We start from the raw sequence: 17,959 nt of genomic DNA, 5'->3' as shown, positions 1-17,959 counted from the left end.
CATTCCATATTTATTAGTCTGGTGACCCCAAGAAGTTTCTATAATTCACTCATCTGTAAAATGGAGATACTATTACCCACCCAATTTTGCTCATTCACTTGTATTATAAAGTGTCTTGATGTGCCAGGTACTGGAACAGACCCACTAAATCTTACCACCACTATGAATAGACTAGCTCAAGATGAATTCTTCTTCTGCAACTTAATCTTTTCAGCTGGGTGCAGTGGCTCATGCCTGTAATCCCAGCACTTAGGGAGGCCAAGGCGGGTAGATCACAAGGTCAGGAGATCGAGACCATCCTGGCTAACAAAGTGAAACCCCATCTCTACTAAAAATACAAACAATTAGCTGGGCGTGGTGGTGGGCGCCTGTAGTCCCAGCTACTTGGGATTCTGAGGCAGGAGAATGGCATGAACCCGGGAGGAGGAGCTTGCAGTGAGCCGAGATTGCACCACTGCATTCCAGCCTGGGAGACAGAGTGAGACTCTGACTCAAAAAAAAAAAAAAGAACCTCCTTTTTAGAGATGGAGTTTCGCTGTTGATGCCCAGGCTGGAGTGCAATGGCACAATCTTGGCTCACTGCAACCTCCGCCTCCCGGGTTCAAGAAATTCTCCTGCCTCAGCTTCGGTAGCTGGGATTACAGGTGCAGGCCACCATGCCCAGATATTTTTTTGTATTTTTTAGTAGAGACGGGGTTTTGCCATGTTGGTCAGACTGCTCTCAAACTCCTGACCTCAGGTGATCTGCCCACCTCGGCCTCCCAAAGTGCTGGGATTACAGGTGTGAACCACCGCGCCTGGCCAACTTAAAGAATCTTAACACAAAAACTGGTACAAGAAATAGCATCTTAAGTGAAAGACCTTCAGACAAAATACAGAAAAAGTTAAGCAGTAAGGAGATCTTTGAGGACTCCACCAGCCCATAGAAATTGTTTGGCAGTTCTTGAGATTAGAATAGGAAGAACAGGTTTGAAGAAGTGGGAACAAGTTCAGTTTTGGACATATTACAACACAGTGAAACCCCCATCTCTACAAAAAATTTAAAAAATTAGCCAAGTGTGGTGGTATACACCTGCAGTCCGCATTACTCGAGAGCCTGAGGCAGGAGGATCACTTGAGCCTAGAAGATCAAAGCTGCAGTGAGCTATGATTGCACCGCTGCACTCCAGCCTGGGTAAAAGAGCAAGACCCTGTCTCAAAAACCAAACCAAACCAAACAAACAAACAACCAGAAAACAGGGGAGGAGATAAAATTACTATCTTCATGGAAGTTTTATTATTTGATCATATGAGGAACTAGTTAGGATGGACAGGGATTTCTGTTTTGTTCATTCACTGATATATCCCAAGTGTCTAGAACAATGTTTGGAACATACAAATTCAACAAATGTGTTGAATAAACTTCCACTCCTGTAGGATTAAAGCCAGATTGTTTTCACTGAAGAAAGAGTTAAAGAATAAAATGCAGAATGCACAGACCACAGATCAGCTATAGAAAGTCAGGAGGGGGCCGGGCACAGTAGCTCACACCTGTAATCCCAGCACTTTGGGAGGCCAAGGAGGGGCGGATTACTTGAGGCCAGGAGGTCAAGACCAGCCTGGCCAACATGGCAAAAATCCGTCTCTACTAAAAATACAAAAATTAGCCAGGCGTGGTGGCGTGCGAATGTAGTCCCAGTTACTTGGGAGGCTGAGGCACTAGAATCGCTTAAACCCAGGAGGCGGAGGTTGCAATGAGCAGAGATTGTGCCACTACACTCCAGCTTGGGCGACAGAGTGATACTCCATCTGCCCATGGCCCAATTCCATGTTTTTAAATATATTGTTGAACTATTCAAGACTATTGAATTCCAGAACATTTCCATCACCTGCCAAAGAGATCCTATACCTATCATCAGTCAGTCTCAATTCCTCCCTCCCCAACCCCCAAGAAACCACTAATTTACTTTCTGTCTTCATAGATTTGTTTATTCTGGACATTCAATTCATTTGCCTTCTCCCCATCTTGGCCTTTTTGCCAGACACACTCTTAGGTGAGGACTTTATAATTACCTCCTTATTGTCCCCTTTCATCTCCTCCCCATTTGGGTAGCAGCCCTTACTTCAGGTTGGGTGTTATTGACCTTACCTCCAGTTCAGGAGAAAGCCTTAATTAGTGATTCCATCACATTCACCTTACCTCAACAATTCGTTCAGATGTAAGCATATGACCTAACTTCTTGGTCCAATCAGAGTGGTGGTCAGGATGTTTCTGTAGAGGAGTGGAGATTGACTTACATACAGTTAATGCCCAAATTTTAAGTGTAAAGTTTGTTGAATTTTTACATCTATATATACCTGTGTAACCACCATGCAGATCAAGATATGGAACATATCTACAGCACTCCAGAGGCTTCATGCTTCCTCCCCATCAGTATCTTCACTCCAAGAATAACCATGATTGTGACCCAAAGCTCAAACATTTTGTTCATTGACTGAGAAAGGAGTCACTGGCTCTCTTACCCTGGATATGGGTAAATAGGTATGCAAGCCTAGGCACTTCAGAAAATTATCTGGCTACCCAAGTGAAGCCAGTCTGAGAATAACAAGAACACATGGAGGAGAGAGCAGATAGCAAAATTCCAGAGAAACAAAACCACAGATCTAACAACAGTGAATTTTTACATTAAATCAATCCTGAAGCTATACTACCTTTGAACTTCCCAGTCTCCAGTAAGCTATTTTGTTGTTTAAATGGCTTCAACTGATTTTTTTCACAACTCAGAATTTTTAACCTGAGTTAGAACCTTAGCTCTACCTCTTACTTGGTATATGCTCTTGGACAAGTTAACTTAATTTCTTTAGGCCTTAGTTTTCTGATCTCTAAAAATAGGAGGCTATCTTCCATATAAGATTATTTTATGAAATATGCATACTCTAATACAGTATATATACACTAAATATACAAATATCCTCATACATGTTAAACACTCAATAAGTGATATAATTTTTAATCATAAACATGTCTAAAGACTTAAGTCTTCTAACAATGGAATGGGATCCCTTCTAGATAATAAATCCCAAATAACTAGAAACATTAAGCATTACCTGGATAATCCTCCTTTCAGTGATGTTCTATAAGGTGTTCCTGCTTTGATGGGAGACAGATTAACTCTGAAATCCCTTCTAACACTAAAAACCTGTACAACACTTACTGATTTGAACACTGCCCTGAGCAATGGCAAAATGAAATAAAGAGACTTTTGGTCCAGTAACAGGTAAAAATAATATCCAATTAAAGTTAATGGTTCACAAGAGAAGCAACATGAGTAGAACAGGCAATGGAAACAATACTTCTCAATTAGTTATACTAACAGCTCTGAAGATCTCCTTACTCCAGAGAGGCCTTTACCTATGCATCAGGGAGGAAGAGGGTAAAATTAGGACTCTAATCAGGCAGTAGAGGTTGCAGGAAAGGTGGAAGCTATAATGATGATAAAGACAAGAAATGAGTCGGATTCAGGAGCCGTGGAAAGGGTAGAAAGCTAAGAAGCACAGTCTCCACTGGCATCTGAGCTAACTTGTTTTGTTCTTTTTTAGAGACAGGGTCTTGCTATGTTGCCAAGGCTGGAATGCAGTGGTACGATCCTTACTTGCTGCAGCCTCGAACTCCTGGCCTCAAACAATCCTGCCTCAGCTCATAGCTGGGACTAGAGGCACACATCACCACACTCAGCTTGAACTAACTCTTTTTCTTGACCTTACGCCTTTCAATATGCCTTATCTTACTGAACAGCTATCAGGAGTATTTATTAGACACTTATACTTTTATTTATTTATTTATTTATTTATTTATTTATTTATTTATTTTGAAACAGAGTCTCACTCTGTTGCTTAGGCTGAAGTGCAGTGGCATGATCTTGGCTCACTGCAACCTCTGCCTCCCAGCTTCAAGTGATTCTCCTGCCTCACACTCCCGAGTAGCTGGGATTACAGGCATCCGCCACCACACCCAGCTAATTTTTTTTTTCTTTTTTCTTTTTTGTATTTTTAGTAGAGACGGGGTTTCACCACGCCTGGCCTAGACACTTATACTTTTTAATTTTAATGAACAGACATTGTTTTATCTGAACAGACATTTATATTTTCAATTCTCAATTTTCAACAATTCCCTTCATTATCTTTTGCTGGGCCCAAGGATATTGAAGCCATCCATTGCTTTACTTGTCTTCCAAGTTCATCAGTGCCTGCACTGCAAAGGAAACAGACTGTCAGGCTGGAGAACTAAGAATATTCTACATATATAAATGTTTGGTGAAGACCTTGCTTTTCTGGGTTCTAGGTTCCCACAAAAGTCTTTACTAATCTTTAAATTAAGTCTTATGATTCTGTGTACTCTTTGCCATAGACAAGTTTATCAGGATTAAAGAAACCACCTTGCTGCATTTTCCTCCTTTTCACCCTGTCCTCCCTAGAGAATAAGTGGGAAGGCAGGGCTAAGAATGACTAGCAGGAACAGGATTAAACTTAGGCAACATTTTGAAGTAAGCAAAGCCTGTCTTTCACATCTTGCCCTAAATTCCGTGTTCCAATATTATAAATTCCTCGTTGCCCACCTGTGCCCACCACACACAAACACACAGTCCTCCTCTCTAATTTCTTATTTTCACACTGAGTTGATTTCAACTAGGTATGAGGGGAAAAACCCAGATAACACATATTAAATTATAAAAATCCACCCCTACCTCTTCTGTTTTAGCTTTGTTTTGAGACGGAGTGTCGTTCTATTGCCAGGCTGGAGTTCAGTGGCGTGATCTCCGCTCACTGCAACCTCTGCCTTCCGCGTTCAAGCAATTCTCCTGCCCCAGCCTCCGGAGTAGCTGGGACTACAGGCATGCGCCACCATGCCCAGCTGATTTATTGTATTTTAGTAGAGACAGGATCTCACCATGTTGGCCAGGATGATCCTGATCTCCTGAACTCGTGATCCGCCCGCCTCAGCCTCCCAAAGTGCTGGGATTACAGGCGTGAGACACCATGCCCAGCATTTTTTTTTTTTTCCTTTTAGAGGCAAACTGTATGAATCCAAATTAGTCATGAAGTAATGAAATTTAGGAAAAAATAACTTTGAATAGATAGTGCTCAGTTTACATCAAACTCTACTATTTAAATCACATATTTATCTTTATAGAGGCTGACACTAGAAGGGGCAGATACAAACAGAAGTTTAGAATTCATAAACTTCTTCAGGGAGTTAGGACAGTGAGCACTTGTGGGCCTCATGCTCATTGTCTGATCCCCCATAGCTCTCCAGATTGAGCCTTAGGCCCTGCTGCTCAAGTCTGAAATGCAATCTTCAGAGACAATAAATGTGCAGAAACTGGTGGGCTGCCCAAATCAAGCAAGAGCCTACCTTGTCCTAATTCCCAACAACTGGGATTAGACTTTCTCTTCTTAGGAAATAAGCTCTCATACCTCATAGGATTTGGGCGTCCCCTGCTACAGAAGCAGAGTTTCTAGATTCTCTCTCAGTTAGGGAAAAGTGGGACACATGCCCAGAATGTGACAAACCAAACCAAGAATTTGCCTATTTTAGGTGTAGGCAGAAATTGAGAAGCTGAGATGCCAGAATAGTGGACACCCTCCTCCTCCTCCACAGCTATAAACGCTATATGTATATATTCCCATGGTCCCCATGACTGCCCTAACTCCATACCTGCAAACTCTTGTAACTTCTTACGCTCCTCTAGGTTATACTGAAGCTTTTCTAGCAACTCAAAATATCGGAAGAGTGAGTCTCTGGGCCAAACACGGTCATCCTGATCCATTTCCATTAGCCCGGGCAGATTCTCATGCACAAGAGTCTCCCAGTCCAAATGACCTGTCGGGAGGAATGCTTCAGAAAAGCATGGCTAGATTTGGAAAAGTTGGGTAAGAGCTGGTAAATCCTATGGTGTGGGTGGAAAGGTGGGGTGGGAAGAGGTAACAGGAAGCAAGGAGGGAAAGGGTGCATCAGCAAAAAATCACTTTTTACAGTGAGCAAAGAGGGCCACAGCCACACTTATCCAAAGTGAAGAAGGAGGACAGGGGAAATTAGAAGCAAAAAGAAAGTCATTAAGACCAGAAAATTGGAAAGCAGATACAGTAGGAGAGCTCCTGTCAAGAGTAAGATGTCTTATAGAGTAGTCTGAATTCAAATGGAAAACACTCCTTATTATAGTTCTTTGGCTCACCAATAGATTCAGAAAATCTGGATTCAGAAGAGGAAGAATAGGAAGAGGATGTGGAGGAGACAGAGGAGGAAGACTGGTACTCTCTCTTTTTTGACAAGGTCTCTTCTGTTTTTGATGCAGATGTTACTAAATCCTCTTCAGTGGCACCATAAATAGACTCTACTTCAGACACTTCTGATAAGTCCAAACTTTCCCTTCGTTGACCACCAACTCTTGAACTGAAAGGAGAAAATCATGACTTCACAAACATTTACAAGACATGACTAGTCCACTCATTATTCTGGTTTGGCCCTGGCCACCCCCTAAAGCTGGGGCATAAGACAATGAGAGCCAAACAACTCCCAAACTCTCAACTCAGGCACTTCCAAACTCAATCATTCATGTGTCATCCTTAACTCTTCTCTTCCCTACCATATCCAGTCCATCAAGAAATCCTGCTGACTCTACCTTTGAAATAAATCTTTTCTCACTAACTCACTGCTACCACTCTGGCCTAAGCTGTTATCATTTCTTGCCTGGGCAGCAGCATAGCCTCCCAACTGATCTCTCTGCTCCTTCCCTTGTTCTTCTACCAACACAGCAAGTAATCCTTCTTAAATTTAAGTCACCTCATATCACTCCTCTGTTCTGCTTTCCATTTCAAAGTCCCTACAATGGCACCCATAACCCTACAGGATCATGTCACCATTATCTCTCTGACTTCATTTCCCAGCACTCTTCCCCCTGCGCACTCTACTCCATTCACAATGGCCTCCTTGCTGTTTCTCAAACACACCAAGCATGCTTCCAGCTTAGGACCTTTGCACTATCTGTTTCATCTGCCTATTAACACTCTTCTTATAATATCCACATGGTAATCCCCTTACCTCCTTCAAGTCTTTTCTCATATTACCTTTCCAATGAGGTCACCCTGACTACCCTGTTTAAAACTATAACCCATCTGTGGCTGGGCACAGTGGCTCACGCCTGTAATCGTAACACTTTGGGAGGCTGAGGCGGATGGAGTGCCTGAGCTCAGGAGTTTGAGACCAGCCTGAGCAACATGGTGAAACATCGTCTCTATTAAAATACAAAAAAAAGAAAAATTAGCCTGGCATGGTGGCATGCACCTGTAATCCCAGCTATTTGGGAGGCTGAAGCAGGGGAATCGCTTGAACCTCGGAAGTGGAGGTTGCAGTGAACCAAGATTGTGCCACTGCACTCCAGCCTGGCGACAGAGCAAGACTCTGTCTCAAAACAAAACAAACAAACAAAAACACTGCAACACATCTACAATCCCACTTTCTACTCCCAATCTCCCTTAACCTGTTCTACGTTTAATTTTCCCTTAATGCTTATCATATTTTAACATAGTATTTAATATGTTCACTGCTTATTATCTCTTTGCCACTACTAATATGTAAGTTTCATGAAACAGGCATTATTGTCTATTTTGTTCATTGATACATCCCAAGCACCTACTAAGTATTCAATAATTATTTGTTCTTTATTGTTTTTTGTTTGTTTTTTTGAGACAGGGTCTTGCTCTGTCACCCAGGCTGCAGAGCAGTGGCACAATCACGGCTCACCACAGCCTCAGCCTCCCAGGCTCAAGTGATCCTCCTACCTCAGCCTCCTAAGTAGCTGGGACCACAAGATGTGACCACAAGAGCACACCACCATATCCAGCTGATTTTTGTTTGTAGAGGCAGAATTTTGCCATATTGCCTAGGTTAGTCTTGAACTCCTGAGCTCAAGTGATCTGACCACCTCAGTTTTCCAAAATGCTGGTATTACAGGCATGAGCCACTGCACCCACCCTGCTAAATTTTTGAGATGGGATCTTGATCTGTTGCCCAGGCTGGACTACAGTGGTGCAATCATGTCTCAATGCAGCCTTGAACTTCTGGCTTGAACTTCAAGCAATCCTCTTGCCTTGGCCTCTCACAGTGTTGGGATTACAAGTATAAGCTACCACATCTAGCCAGTAATTATTTGTTAATGAGTGAATGGATTCATTTTTGCTTCTGCTTTCTTTGTCCACTGCTAAACGCTTGGGGTCTAGAATCATATCTGTTTCATTGAAGGTATCTGTATTAGTGTCCTGAGGCTGCCATAACAAATTACTATAAACTTGGTATCTTAAAATGACAGAAATATATTCCCTCACAATTCTAGAGGCCAGAGTCTGAAATGAAGGTGTTGGCAGGGCCATACTCCCTCTGGAGACTTTGGGGGAGAAGTTCCTTGCCTCTTCTACCTTCTGGCAGCTGCCTGGCATTCCTCAGCCTCCCTTGGCTTGTGGTGGCTTTAGCCCCAACCTCTATCTCCATCTTCACATAGCCTTCTCCTATTCTCTGTGTCTTCTCCTCTTTCATCTCTTATAAGTATCCTTGTGAATGGATTTAGGACCTACCTGGATAATCTGGGATGATCTCATTCTAGATTATCCTTAGGATTATCCTTAACTTAGGATCTTTTTTTTTTTTTTTCCAAATAAGGTCACATTCACAGGTTCCAGGGAGTAAGGACATGGACATATTATTTTGGGTGCCACTAGTCAACCTACTACAATATACAGTTATTAAATGAATGAATTCTCTCTCAAAGCCAATCTTCATCTTTAGTTTTCCACCCTCTCCTCCTTCATGTGTCTCTATTCCAGTTCACATACATACTCCTAACCTGTCATCTATTTTGCTATGGCTTGATCTCAGTGCCTCCTGTGACACGTTTTTTTCTCCTGCAAAGCAAATTAAAAAAAAAAAAAAATGAGCGAAGACAGTTACATTCAAGCAAAAGTGTGGTAAGGAAAAAAGGAGTTCATGTCAGAAAGTGAAGAAAACTAATTGGGGAGAACAAATTGTAGTCAAGGGGTGAAAAAAAATGGAGGACTCCCCACAGTGGATGAAGAATCAGGCAATGTTCTAGAGCTAGAGAATTCTTATCCTTGGGGGCAAATCTTCTGTCACAAAGGGAAAAGTGGGGTCAAGGAGCAGAAACAAAAAATGAGCTCAGGAAACCCTTGAGAAGGAAAGTTGGGGTTGAAAAGGGAGAAGCAGACCTCTGGATGATCTGCCGCTTGAACATGTCAGCTTTGAGCTGAACCTCCTGACGTGCCATCTCCTCATTCATCTCTTTCCTGATATTCTGAAAGTTAGTAACTGCCCCAAAGGGCCATTAGGAGTTGGGAGATGGTAATGACTAGACCTGGGAAGAGGGCTTGGGTGGGGAGAATCCAAGTGAAATATCCCATCCAGAACCCAAGCCTTCCTGCTACACTAGGTTCTTTATACCCATAAGCCACCAATCCCAGCTTTCAGACTAATTTCTTCCCAACCACCCTTCCCAAACAAGTTTCACCTCCTCTATGCTTACCCATCACGGCTACTATGATACTCCGAAAGATAATGGAGCCAAGCAACAACCAAAGGATGAAATAGATGCTGCTGAATATGCGACTGACTTCACGCACCTTCCAGACGTCCTGAAGCAGTGCATACCAATGATCCAAGGTGAAGAGAATGAACACTGTTACCAGGGAATTCGGGAGGTCCTTAAAGAAAAAGGCATGTGAATAGACAGAAACAGAGGCATAAACCTTTCAAAAATGGTACCATTCTTAAAGAAACATAAAAGCATTTCTTTGTAGTTTGTTCTGATTTTGGTTCTTTTTGTACCATACTCAGTTTTTAGCTAATCACTCTTCAGTTTGAAGTTGTTTTATTTTATTTATTTATTTATTTATTTATTTGTATTTTTTTTTTTTGAGACGGAGTCTCGCTGTCGCCCAGGCTGGAGTGCAGTGGCCAGATCTCAGCTCACTGCAAGCTCCACTTCCCGGGTTCATGCCATTCTCCTGCCTCAGCCTGCCGAGTAGCTGGGACTACAGGCGCCCGCCACCTCGCCCGGCTAGTTTTTTGTATTTTTTAGTAGAGATGGGGTTTCACCGTGTTAGGCAGGATGGTCTCGATCTCCTGACATCATGATCCACCCGTCTTGGCCTCCCAAAGTGCTGGGATTACAGGCTTGAGCCACCGCGCCCAGCCTGTTTATTTATTTTGAGGTGGAGTCTCGCTCTGTTGTCCAGGCTGGAGTGTAGTGGCGTGATCTCAGCTCACTACAACCCCCACCTGTTGGGTTCAAGAAATTCTCCTGTCTCAGTCCCCCAAGTAGCTGGGATTACAGGCAAGCACCACCATGCCCGGCTAATTTGTGTATTTTTAGTAGAGATGGAGTTTTGTCATGTTGGCCAGGCTGGTCTTGAACTCCTGAACTAAGGTGATCTGCCAGTCTCAGCCTCCCAAAATGCTAATATTATAGGGGTGAGCCACCACACCCAGCCTAAATTCTCCTTTATCATGAATAATCTATGACTACCTCTCACTATTCCATTAGTCCTGGGGTATAATACTCAATAAATAGGTATTGACTGAATTTTCAAAGATGAATGAATCACCAACTAGATAGTTTTTTCTATTTTTTTTTTTTTTAGACAGAGTCTTACTTTATCATCCAGGCTAGAGGGGCACAATCTCAGCTCACTTCAACCTCTGACCCCCAGGCTCAAGTGATTCTCTCGCCTCAGCCTCCTAAGTGATCAAGATTACAGGCATGAGCCACCATGCCCAGCTAATTTTCGTATTTTTAGTAGAGACAGGGTTTCACCACGTTGGCCAGGCTGGTCTTGAACTCCCAACCTCAAGTGATCTATCTGCCCGCCTCGGCTTCCCAAAGTGCTGGGATTACAGGTGTGAGCCACCATGCCTGGCCGTTTTTTCTAATTTTATTCTCCACTGCTCTATGGACTCCACTTAATAGAAGATCACTCTCAAATTTAGCAAAATTTAGCAAAATTAGCAAATTTAGCAAAATAGAAGATCATTCACAAAATTATTCCTATTAGTTTGCTGGTATGAAATGATATGCAGGTAAATGGGCATGTTACATAAATATATGTGATCCTAAATAATGAAATATACAGATTATAAAATTAATAATATTTAAAAATTGCTAAAAAAGTAAAACGTTTCCGGGAAGGTACCTAAATTCTCCTTCCTTTCCTTCTAGTTCCCCATACACAATTTATTGAAAACATCAGAGCTTGTAAAGGATAAATTCTAGGACTTTCCTAACTCAATACTCTTAAAGAACTATCTGTTAGAGTCTAACAGAGTCCTGAGAGTTGATGACAAGATTGAATTCTAATTCATAAACAGGATTATCTACTCTAAATTCAAGTTGGTTTTCTTCTAGAAAACAGATTAGTGGGGTTTTGTTAATATTTTAAAAATACGTAACACTTCATAAATTTGTGTGTCATCCTTGCACAAGGGCCATGCTAATATTCTCTATATCGTTCCAATTTTAGTACATGTGCTGCCGAAGTGAGCATTGATTAGTGTTTTCTTTTTTTTTTTTTTTTTTTTTTGAGACGGAGTCTCACTCTGTCGCCTGGGCTGGAGTGCAGTGGCTGGATCTCAGCTCACTGCAAGCTCCGCCTCCCGGGTTTACGCCATTCTCCTGCCTCAGCCTCCCGAGTAGCTGGGACTACAGGCGCCAGCCACCTCGCCCGGCTAGCTTTTTGTTTTTAGTAGAGACGGGGTTTCACCGTGTTAGCCAGGATGGTCTCGAACTCCTGACCTCGTGATCCGCCCGTCTCGGCCTCCCAAAGTGCTGGGATTACAGGCTTGAGCCACCGCGCCTGGCAGATTAGTGTTTTCTAGACAGAGACCAGCAATAGGCACGTGCATGTGTAATATGTAGAGATTGGGATAAAACCAGTGATCATATTTGGGAATCACAGTAACATTCACTGATCACTTATAATGTGTTACATACTATGCTAAGGGCTTAAATGCATTACCACATTTATCCCCACACTCTTATGAAGTAGCACTGCTATTATTCTCCCCCGTCGCCTTTTCTTTTTTTTTGAAACGGAATTTCACTCTTTGTAGCCCAGGCTGGAGTGCATTGGCTCAATCTCGGCTCAATGCAACCTCTGCCTCCCATATTCGAGCAATTCTCCTGTCTCAGCCTCCCGAATAGCTGGGATTACAGGTGCCCACCACCATGCCTGGCTAATTTTTGTATTTTTAGTAGAGACAGGGTTTCACCATGTTGGTCAGGCTGATCTCGAGCTCCTGACCTCAGGTGATCCACCTGCCTTGGCTTCTCAAAGTGCTGGGATTACAGGTGTGAGCCACCGCGCCTGGCCCCCGTTTTTCAAAAGAGGTAACTGAGTCACAGAAACCAAGCTTAACCACTGGAGTATACTGCTATTTAAAGATGCCTGATGACAGTGTGGTTTGAATTTGCAAAACCCAGAATAAACATGGAACTAGCTGCCCTACTCTCAAGATCAGAGCTAAAACCACTCACTATTCTTTTGCTTTCTCTTTCCCTCTCCCTATTGTGTTCTATTTCAGTTTCTTGGAATAGACTGTACTTTTTATATTACTATACTTTGGGCAAGCTTCCTGGTCTCTTAGCCAAATTTTCTCCCCTCACCCAGCTGTTCACCAGCTCTGCTTACAAGAAGAACACACGGTACTCGAGGTCCTGACGAGGTGAAGGGGTGTAGTCTAAGAAGTAGACACCAGTCACAACAAAAATGTAGAAGAAGATAAGCAGCAACATCAAGAGGAAGGTCATGCTCTAGAGGCCATAACCTCAAGTCAGACGCGGGCCAAACTAGGCTGATCTCCACCAACAGCCCAGTCAAGCCCAGCTGGCAATCCCCCACCAAACCCTCCCTTGCACTCCTGAACCCAGTCATCTCTGAACCATGGCACCTGTCCCCAGCCCCTTCTCATCCAATAACATATCACAGGATGTTTCATTGCCTTCTTTGACCCACTAAGATTTGTTTCATATTCTTTTTTTTTTTAGACGGAGTCTCACTCTGTCGCCTAGGCTGGAGTGCAGTGGTGCAGTCTCGACTCACTGCAACCTCTGCCTCCCAGGGTCAAGCAATTCTCCTGCCTCAGCCTCCTGAGTAGCTGGGATTACAGGCACACAGCACCACACCTGACTTTTTTTTTTTTTTTTGTATTTTTAGTAGAGACCAGGTTTCACCACTTTGGTCAGGCTGGTCTTGAACTCCTGACCTCATGATCTGTCCCCCCAGCCTCCCAAAATGCTGGGATTACAGGCGTGAGCCACTGTGCCTGGCTGATTTGTTTCATATTCTGTGTTAAGTCCTCATATTTATCTATCTTGCCCCCTGCTTTAGCTTGCAACAGTCAAATCACCTTGAGGGCCCTGACCAGGACCAAAATAGTAACTCGAATTTGACGGAATTGTGCAAGGAGTTTGAGAGACCTCAGCACCCGGCAGATCCTCAGAAGCTGAAGCCACAACGATTGGCCTGTTACCCCTACCAATACCACAACCTCGGGAAGCAGGGACTGTGGAAAACACACAGATTATGAGTAAAATACACCCCAAGGCACGTAGGCACAGTTGCACCTTCTTCATCTCATCCTCTTCATTGTTCCCTGGGCATTATCCCTTGAACAGGATTCTCTGAGAATTGTTTCCTATTCAGCCTTTCTATATTAAGTTGCTTAAACACTGTACTCCAACTTGTTCAGATATAAAAAGGGGGATAAAATTCATGGTTATTTAATTGGGTTGTCGTGGAGCATAAATGAGGTAATGTAAGGAAAACACTTAAAATAGTGCCCAGTACTTAATAAGTGCTCAGTAACAGGCAGATGTTCTTGTTGGCATTGACGTTGTGGTCTTTTTTTTTTTTTTTTAATTTTAATACTTTATTTAACCCAATATATTCAACATACTATTATTGCAACATGGAATCAATATAAAGAAGTATTCATGGCATGTTTTACATTCTTTTTTTGTACTAGGTCTTTCCTATTTGGTGTGTATTTTACAACTGCTGCACATCTTCCTTCAAAACAGCCACATGTGACTCATGGCTACTACTCTGGACAGTGACGGTCTAGAAAATCAACTCCTGCAGGGCAGAGTGGCTCATACCTGTAAGCATTTTGGGAGGCTGAGGGCAGGATTGCTAGAGCCCCGGAGTTCAAGACCAGCCTCAGCAACAGGGTGAGACCTCATCTCTACAAAAAAATTAAAAATTAGCTGGGCATGGTGGTGCACACCTGTAGTGTCAGCTATTCAGGAGGCTGAGGTGGGAGGATCGCTTGAGTCCAGGAGTTCGAGGTTGCAGTCAGCTGTGGTTTCACCACTGCACTCCATTTGGGCAACAGAACAAGACTCTGTCTGGACAGTTGGCTTCGTCACTCTCATCCTCGCAAGTCGCCCAGCCGTCACACTGCCAGGGGAGGGGGATACACTGGATGGTGCCGCTGCGACAGGCAAACTGCCCAGGGTTGCACCGCAGCTCTGGCCGCAGCGGCTCGGTGACAGTGAGCACGAGCAGGAAGAGCAGTAGGAACGCGCCGCTGTCTGCTTTGGGCACCATTTATCCTCCGTTCATCGTCCCCGGGGCAGCTGCGTGACCCCGCTAGGAGGCCGGACCGGGCTGGACTGAGGGTCAGGGGACCGTGCCAAGAGGAGGGTCAGGCGGGGCTGGACCTGGGAGAGGCGCGGAGAGGCGGCGGGAAAGAGCTTCGGCTGGGCCGCTGGCTGGCGCGCACTCTCCGACGTTGTGGTCTACCTTGCTCCTAATACCAACAACTCCTGCAATGACTGATGTTTAGTTTTAGGAAAAAAAATCAAAAGAAGGAAGTTAAGTCAATTTTTGTTTCTTCCTATTATTATGTTAACTTTTCTTGTCCTTTCGATTCACCTAGGCACATTCTTCATCCCACTAAAGGAACCCTCAGGATCTCTATCCTTACCAACATGGTAACAACAAAGTCAAAGACATTCCAGGCACTCTTCCAGAAAAGGGAAAAGTTGGATAGCCACTTAAGAAGGATCTCCAGGATGAAAATAAACAAGATAAACCAAGCTGCCACCTCCAAAGTCAGCTTCAATGGCCATAGTTTGGTATTTGTGGATTCTAGCAATTCTGTGAGGATAGAGCAAAGGAGGAATAAAAGTTAAGGAAGCTGGAAACCGAATGATGGAGAATGATCACAATTAATAAACCACAGTTTTGCCCACTACTGTTCCATTTTTCTTTGAGTTTCTCTTCTTAACATTGTTGCTTCAACCTGTGAAATACAGGGAAGGACAGAATTGACCATAAAACATAGCCACAACTAATCTGTTGATATAGTTATGTCTGCCCAGCTACAAGTCACTTCCTATCCACTGTGGGGGTCACGCAGCCACTAAGAGAATACTCTCTTTAATTACCCCTACCTGCAACCCTCCACCCCCATCTACTGCACTGTTATCTCAGTCCCAAAGTTCGCAAGAAAACAATGGGTCTTGAGAACAGAATGAAAATACAGGGCCATGAGATCTTAAGTACTTTATAACGAATGTAGAAACAAGCCAGAATCATCGGGGAATATCCAATTATAATAAATCACCTGGTTCTGTTAGCTTCCTTGTAAAACTTTTCCTTTCTTCCCTGTCTAAAATTGGCTTTGTTCTGCAGAGCAAATTGAATGCATACTTCCTCTCTAGAACCCTATTATTTACTAATTGCTATTTCTTAATTCATTGCCTTTCTCTTTCAACCTCCTTCATCTCTTTTATATAATTAATGGATGTATGCCATGCTCTAGAAAAAAAAAACACTGAGATTAAAATAGGCTTAAAAGCTAAATAGAAATCAACATTGTGGGGCTCTGGCTTTAAAGTCATTGTGATGCTGAACTGGATCCAGACAAAAAGAACAGAGTCACACTTCAATCATCCCTAGAATTTTCAGAGGTTGGCCCCTTCTAAAAACCAATGGAGTTATGTTATACTTATTCCTATGCTTGTTTTGAGACAGAGTCTCACTCTGTCACCCAGGCTGGAGGAGTGCAGTGGCATAATCACAGTTCGCTGAAGCCTCGATCTCCCGGGCTCAAGAGCCTCTGGGTAACTGGGACCACAGGCACGTTACCACGCCTAATTTTTTCTTTACATTATTTGTAGAGATGGGGTCTCCCTATGCTGCCCAGGTTGGCCTCAAACTCCTGGGCTCCAGCGATCCTCCCACCTTGGTCTCTCAAAGTGCTGGGGTTATAGGCATGAACCACTGCACCCAGCACTCCTATGCTTATTTAGGCTCTGTGTTTCTTCCATAAATTTTCCTTTCTCCCACGTTTCTCTAAGATGGACAATTTTTCACATTTTAACATATATGAAACTAGGATGCTTTTTTTTTTTTTTTTGAGATGGTGTCTCGCTCTGTTGCCAGGCTGGAGTGCAGTGGCGCAATCTCAGCTCACTGCAACCTCCGCCTCCCAGTTCAAGCAATTCTCCTGCCTCAGCCTCCCGAGTAGATGGGACTACAGGCATGCGCCACTATGCACAGCTAATTTTTGTATTTTTGGTAGAGATGGGTTTCACCACGTTGGCCAGGATGGGTTTCACCACGTTGGTCCATCTCTGGACCTCGTGATCTGCCACCTTGGCCTCCCAAAGCGAGGATGCATTTTACAATCAGCGATGTGTCCCAGTTTAATTGGGCATGATTTTTATTTCTTAGTGGTAAATAGTGAATTTCACCATTGATGACAGCTTAGATTCAATAAAATACAAAATTTTTTCACTTAATAAATTCTAGCTCTCAGGAGCATGGGATTATATAATTAGAAAGAGCTGAGAACCACATTTGTGGCTGGAAAATAGAATGCTATCATTCTTATTCAGTTTTTGCCCTTGCAAAACAGGAACCCAAAGAAAGAAATGAAGTAAAATAAGGCTCTTGTGAAGCAGAAGATAGTTTTAAGTAGTTTAAAATAGTTTTAAGTAGGGAAGTCCAAATTACAGAAGCAGTAGCACTTTTACTCTCTGGAAAAAGGAATCCTTTCATAGAAGCTAAACCAACCCAAGGAAGTTCAGAGGAATGAATAGCAGAAATTGCCTCAGCAGCACAGAATATGCAAAAGTGACTGCCTCCACTCTACATCAAGTAATGTGTCCTCTCTGAAGATGAAAAACAACTTTCTAAAATTCTTGGAATTTTTCAGGCTGCTATAGCAAGGCAAAGGAGTCTTAATGGAAATAGAGACCAGGAGCCCAGTGAGGTCTACCCAGGAATCTTAGCCAGTGTAGTGAAGTAGCAGTGAACACCTATGCATGAATATTCTTCTCAGGGTGACAGACAGTAGTCATTGGATCAAGCAAGTCAGCTAAAGATATAATTCTACTTTACAGGGTAGAGTTCACCATGAACAGTCATCTATTTCTACTCCCTATTCTAGAAAAACAACAGTAGGTCACCTCACAGAATACCAGGTAAATTCACATTGGTTTCAAGGAGTCCAATATTATAAGTGAGAATAGTACACTGTAACAACAAACTGATAGGTAGATTTTGACATTTACACAGTTTTAATATTTTTAGTAATGTTTTGGCCAGTTATATCTATCATGAAGCAAGGAACACTGTTTTTTTTTTTTTTTTTTTTTTTTTTTTGAGACGGAGTCTTGCTCTGTCGCCCAGGCTGGAATGCAGTGGCCGGATCTCAGGTCACTGCAAGCTCTGCCTCCCGGGTTCACGCCATTCTCCTGCCTCAGCCTCCCGAGTAGTTGGGACTACAGGCGCCCGCCACCTCGCCCAGCTAGTTTTTTTGTATTTTTTAGTAGAGACGGGGTTTCACTGTGTTAGCCAGGATGGTCTTATCTCCTGACCTCGTGATCCGCCTGTCTCGGCCTCCCAA

The 17,959-nt window shown here is 43.2% G+C and overlaps 1 protein-coding gene and 1 non-coding gene across 4 annotated transcripts in view; both read right to left on the bottom strand.

The window, feature by feature from the left end:
* Positions 1 to 4,103: 4,103 nt before the first annotated feature.
* The window catches only part of LOC111529188 (cation channel sperm-associated protein 2), a 20,997-nt gene continuing 7,141 nt past the window's right edge, over positions 4,104 to 17,959 (bottom strand). The window contains exons 4-9 of one of the 3 annotated variants that reach the window (XM_026447824.1): positions 15,029 to 15,201; positions 9,570 to 9,747; positions 8,877 to 8,934; positions 6,213 to 6,430; positions 5,696 to 5,860; positions 4,104 to 4,231 (exon numbers count right to left, since the gene is read on the bottom strand). In XM_026447824.1, coding sequence (XP_026303609.1) covers positions 4,200 to 4,231; positions 5,696 to 5,860; positions 6,213 to 6,430; positions 8,877 to 8,934; positions 9,570 to 9,747; positions 15,029 to 15,201 — 824 coding nt within the window. In that variant the 3' untranslated portion in view covers positions 4,104 to 4,199. Of the gene's footprint in view, positions 4,232 to 5,123; positions 5,861 to 6,212; positions 6,431 to 8,876; positions 8,935 to 9,569; positions 9,748 to 14,326; positions 15,202 to 17,959 lie in introns of those variants that run through there. The other 2 variants (XM_026447825.2, XR_003306827.2) reach the window with 2 other exon arrangements.
* Positions 11,480 to 11,586, bottom strand: LOC111532001. The gene has a single exon (XR_002728441.1). It is a non-coding gene; the product is annotated as a U6 spliceosomal RNA (small nuclear RNA).

The sequence above is a fragment of the Piliocolobus tephrosceles genome, unplaced genomic scaffold (assembly GCF_002776525.5).
Source record: "Piliocolobus tephrosceles isolate RC106 unplaced genomic scaffold, ASM277652v3 unscaffolded_108, whole genome shotgun sequence".
NCBI classification, from domain to species: domain Eukaryota; kingdom Metazoa; phylum Chordata; class Mammalia; order Primates; family Cercopithecidae; genus Piliocolobus; species Piliocolobus tephrosceles.
Note: the sequence above shows the minus strand (reverse complement) of the source record. Positions and strands in the feature narration are given on the sequence as shown.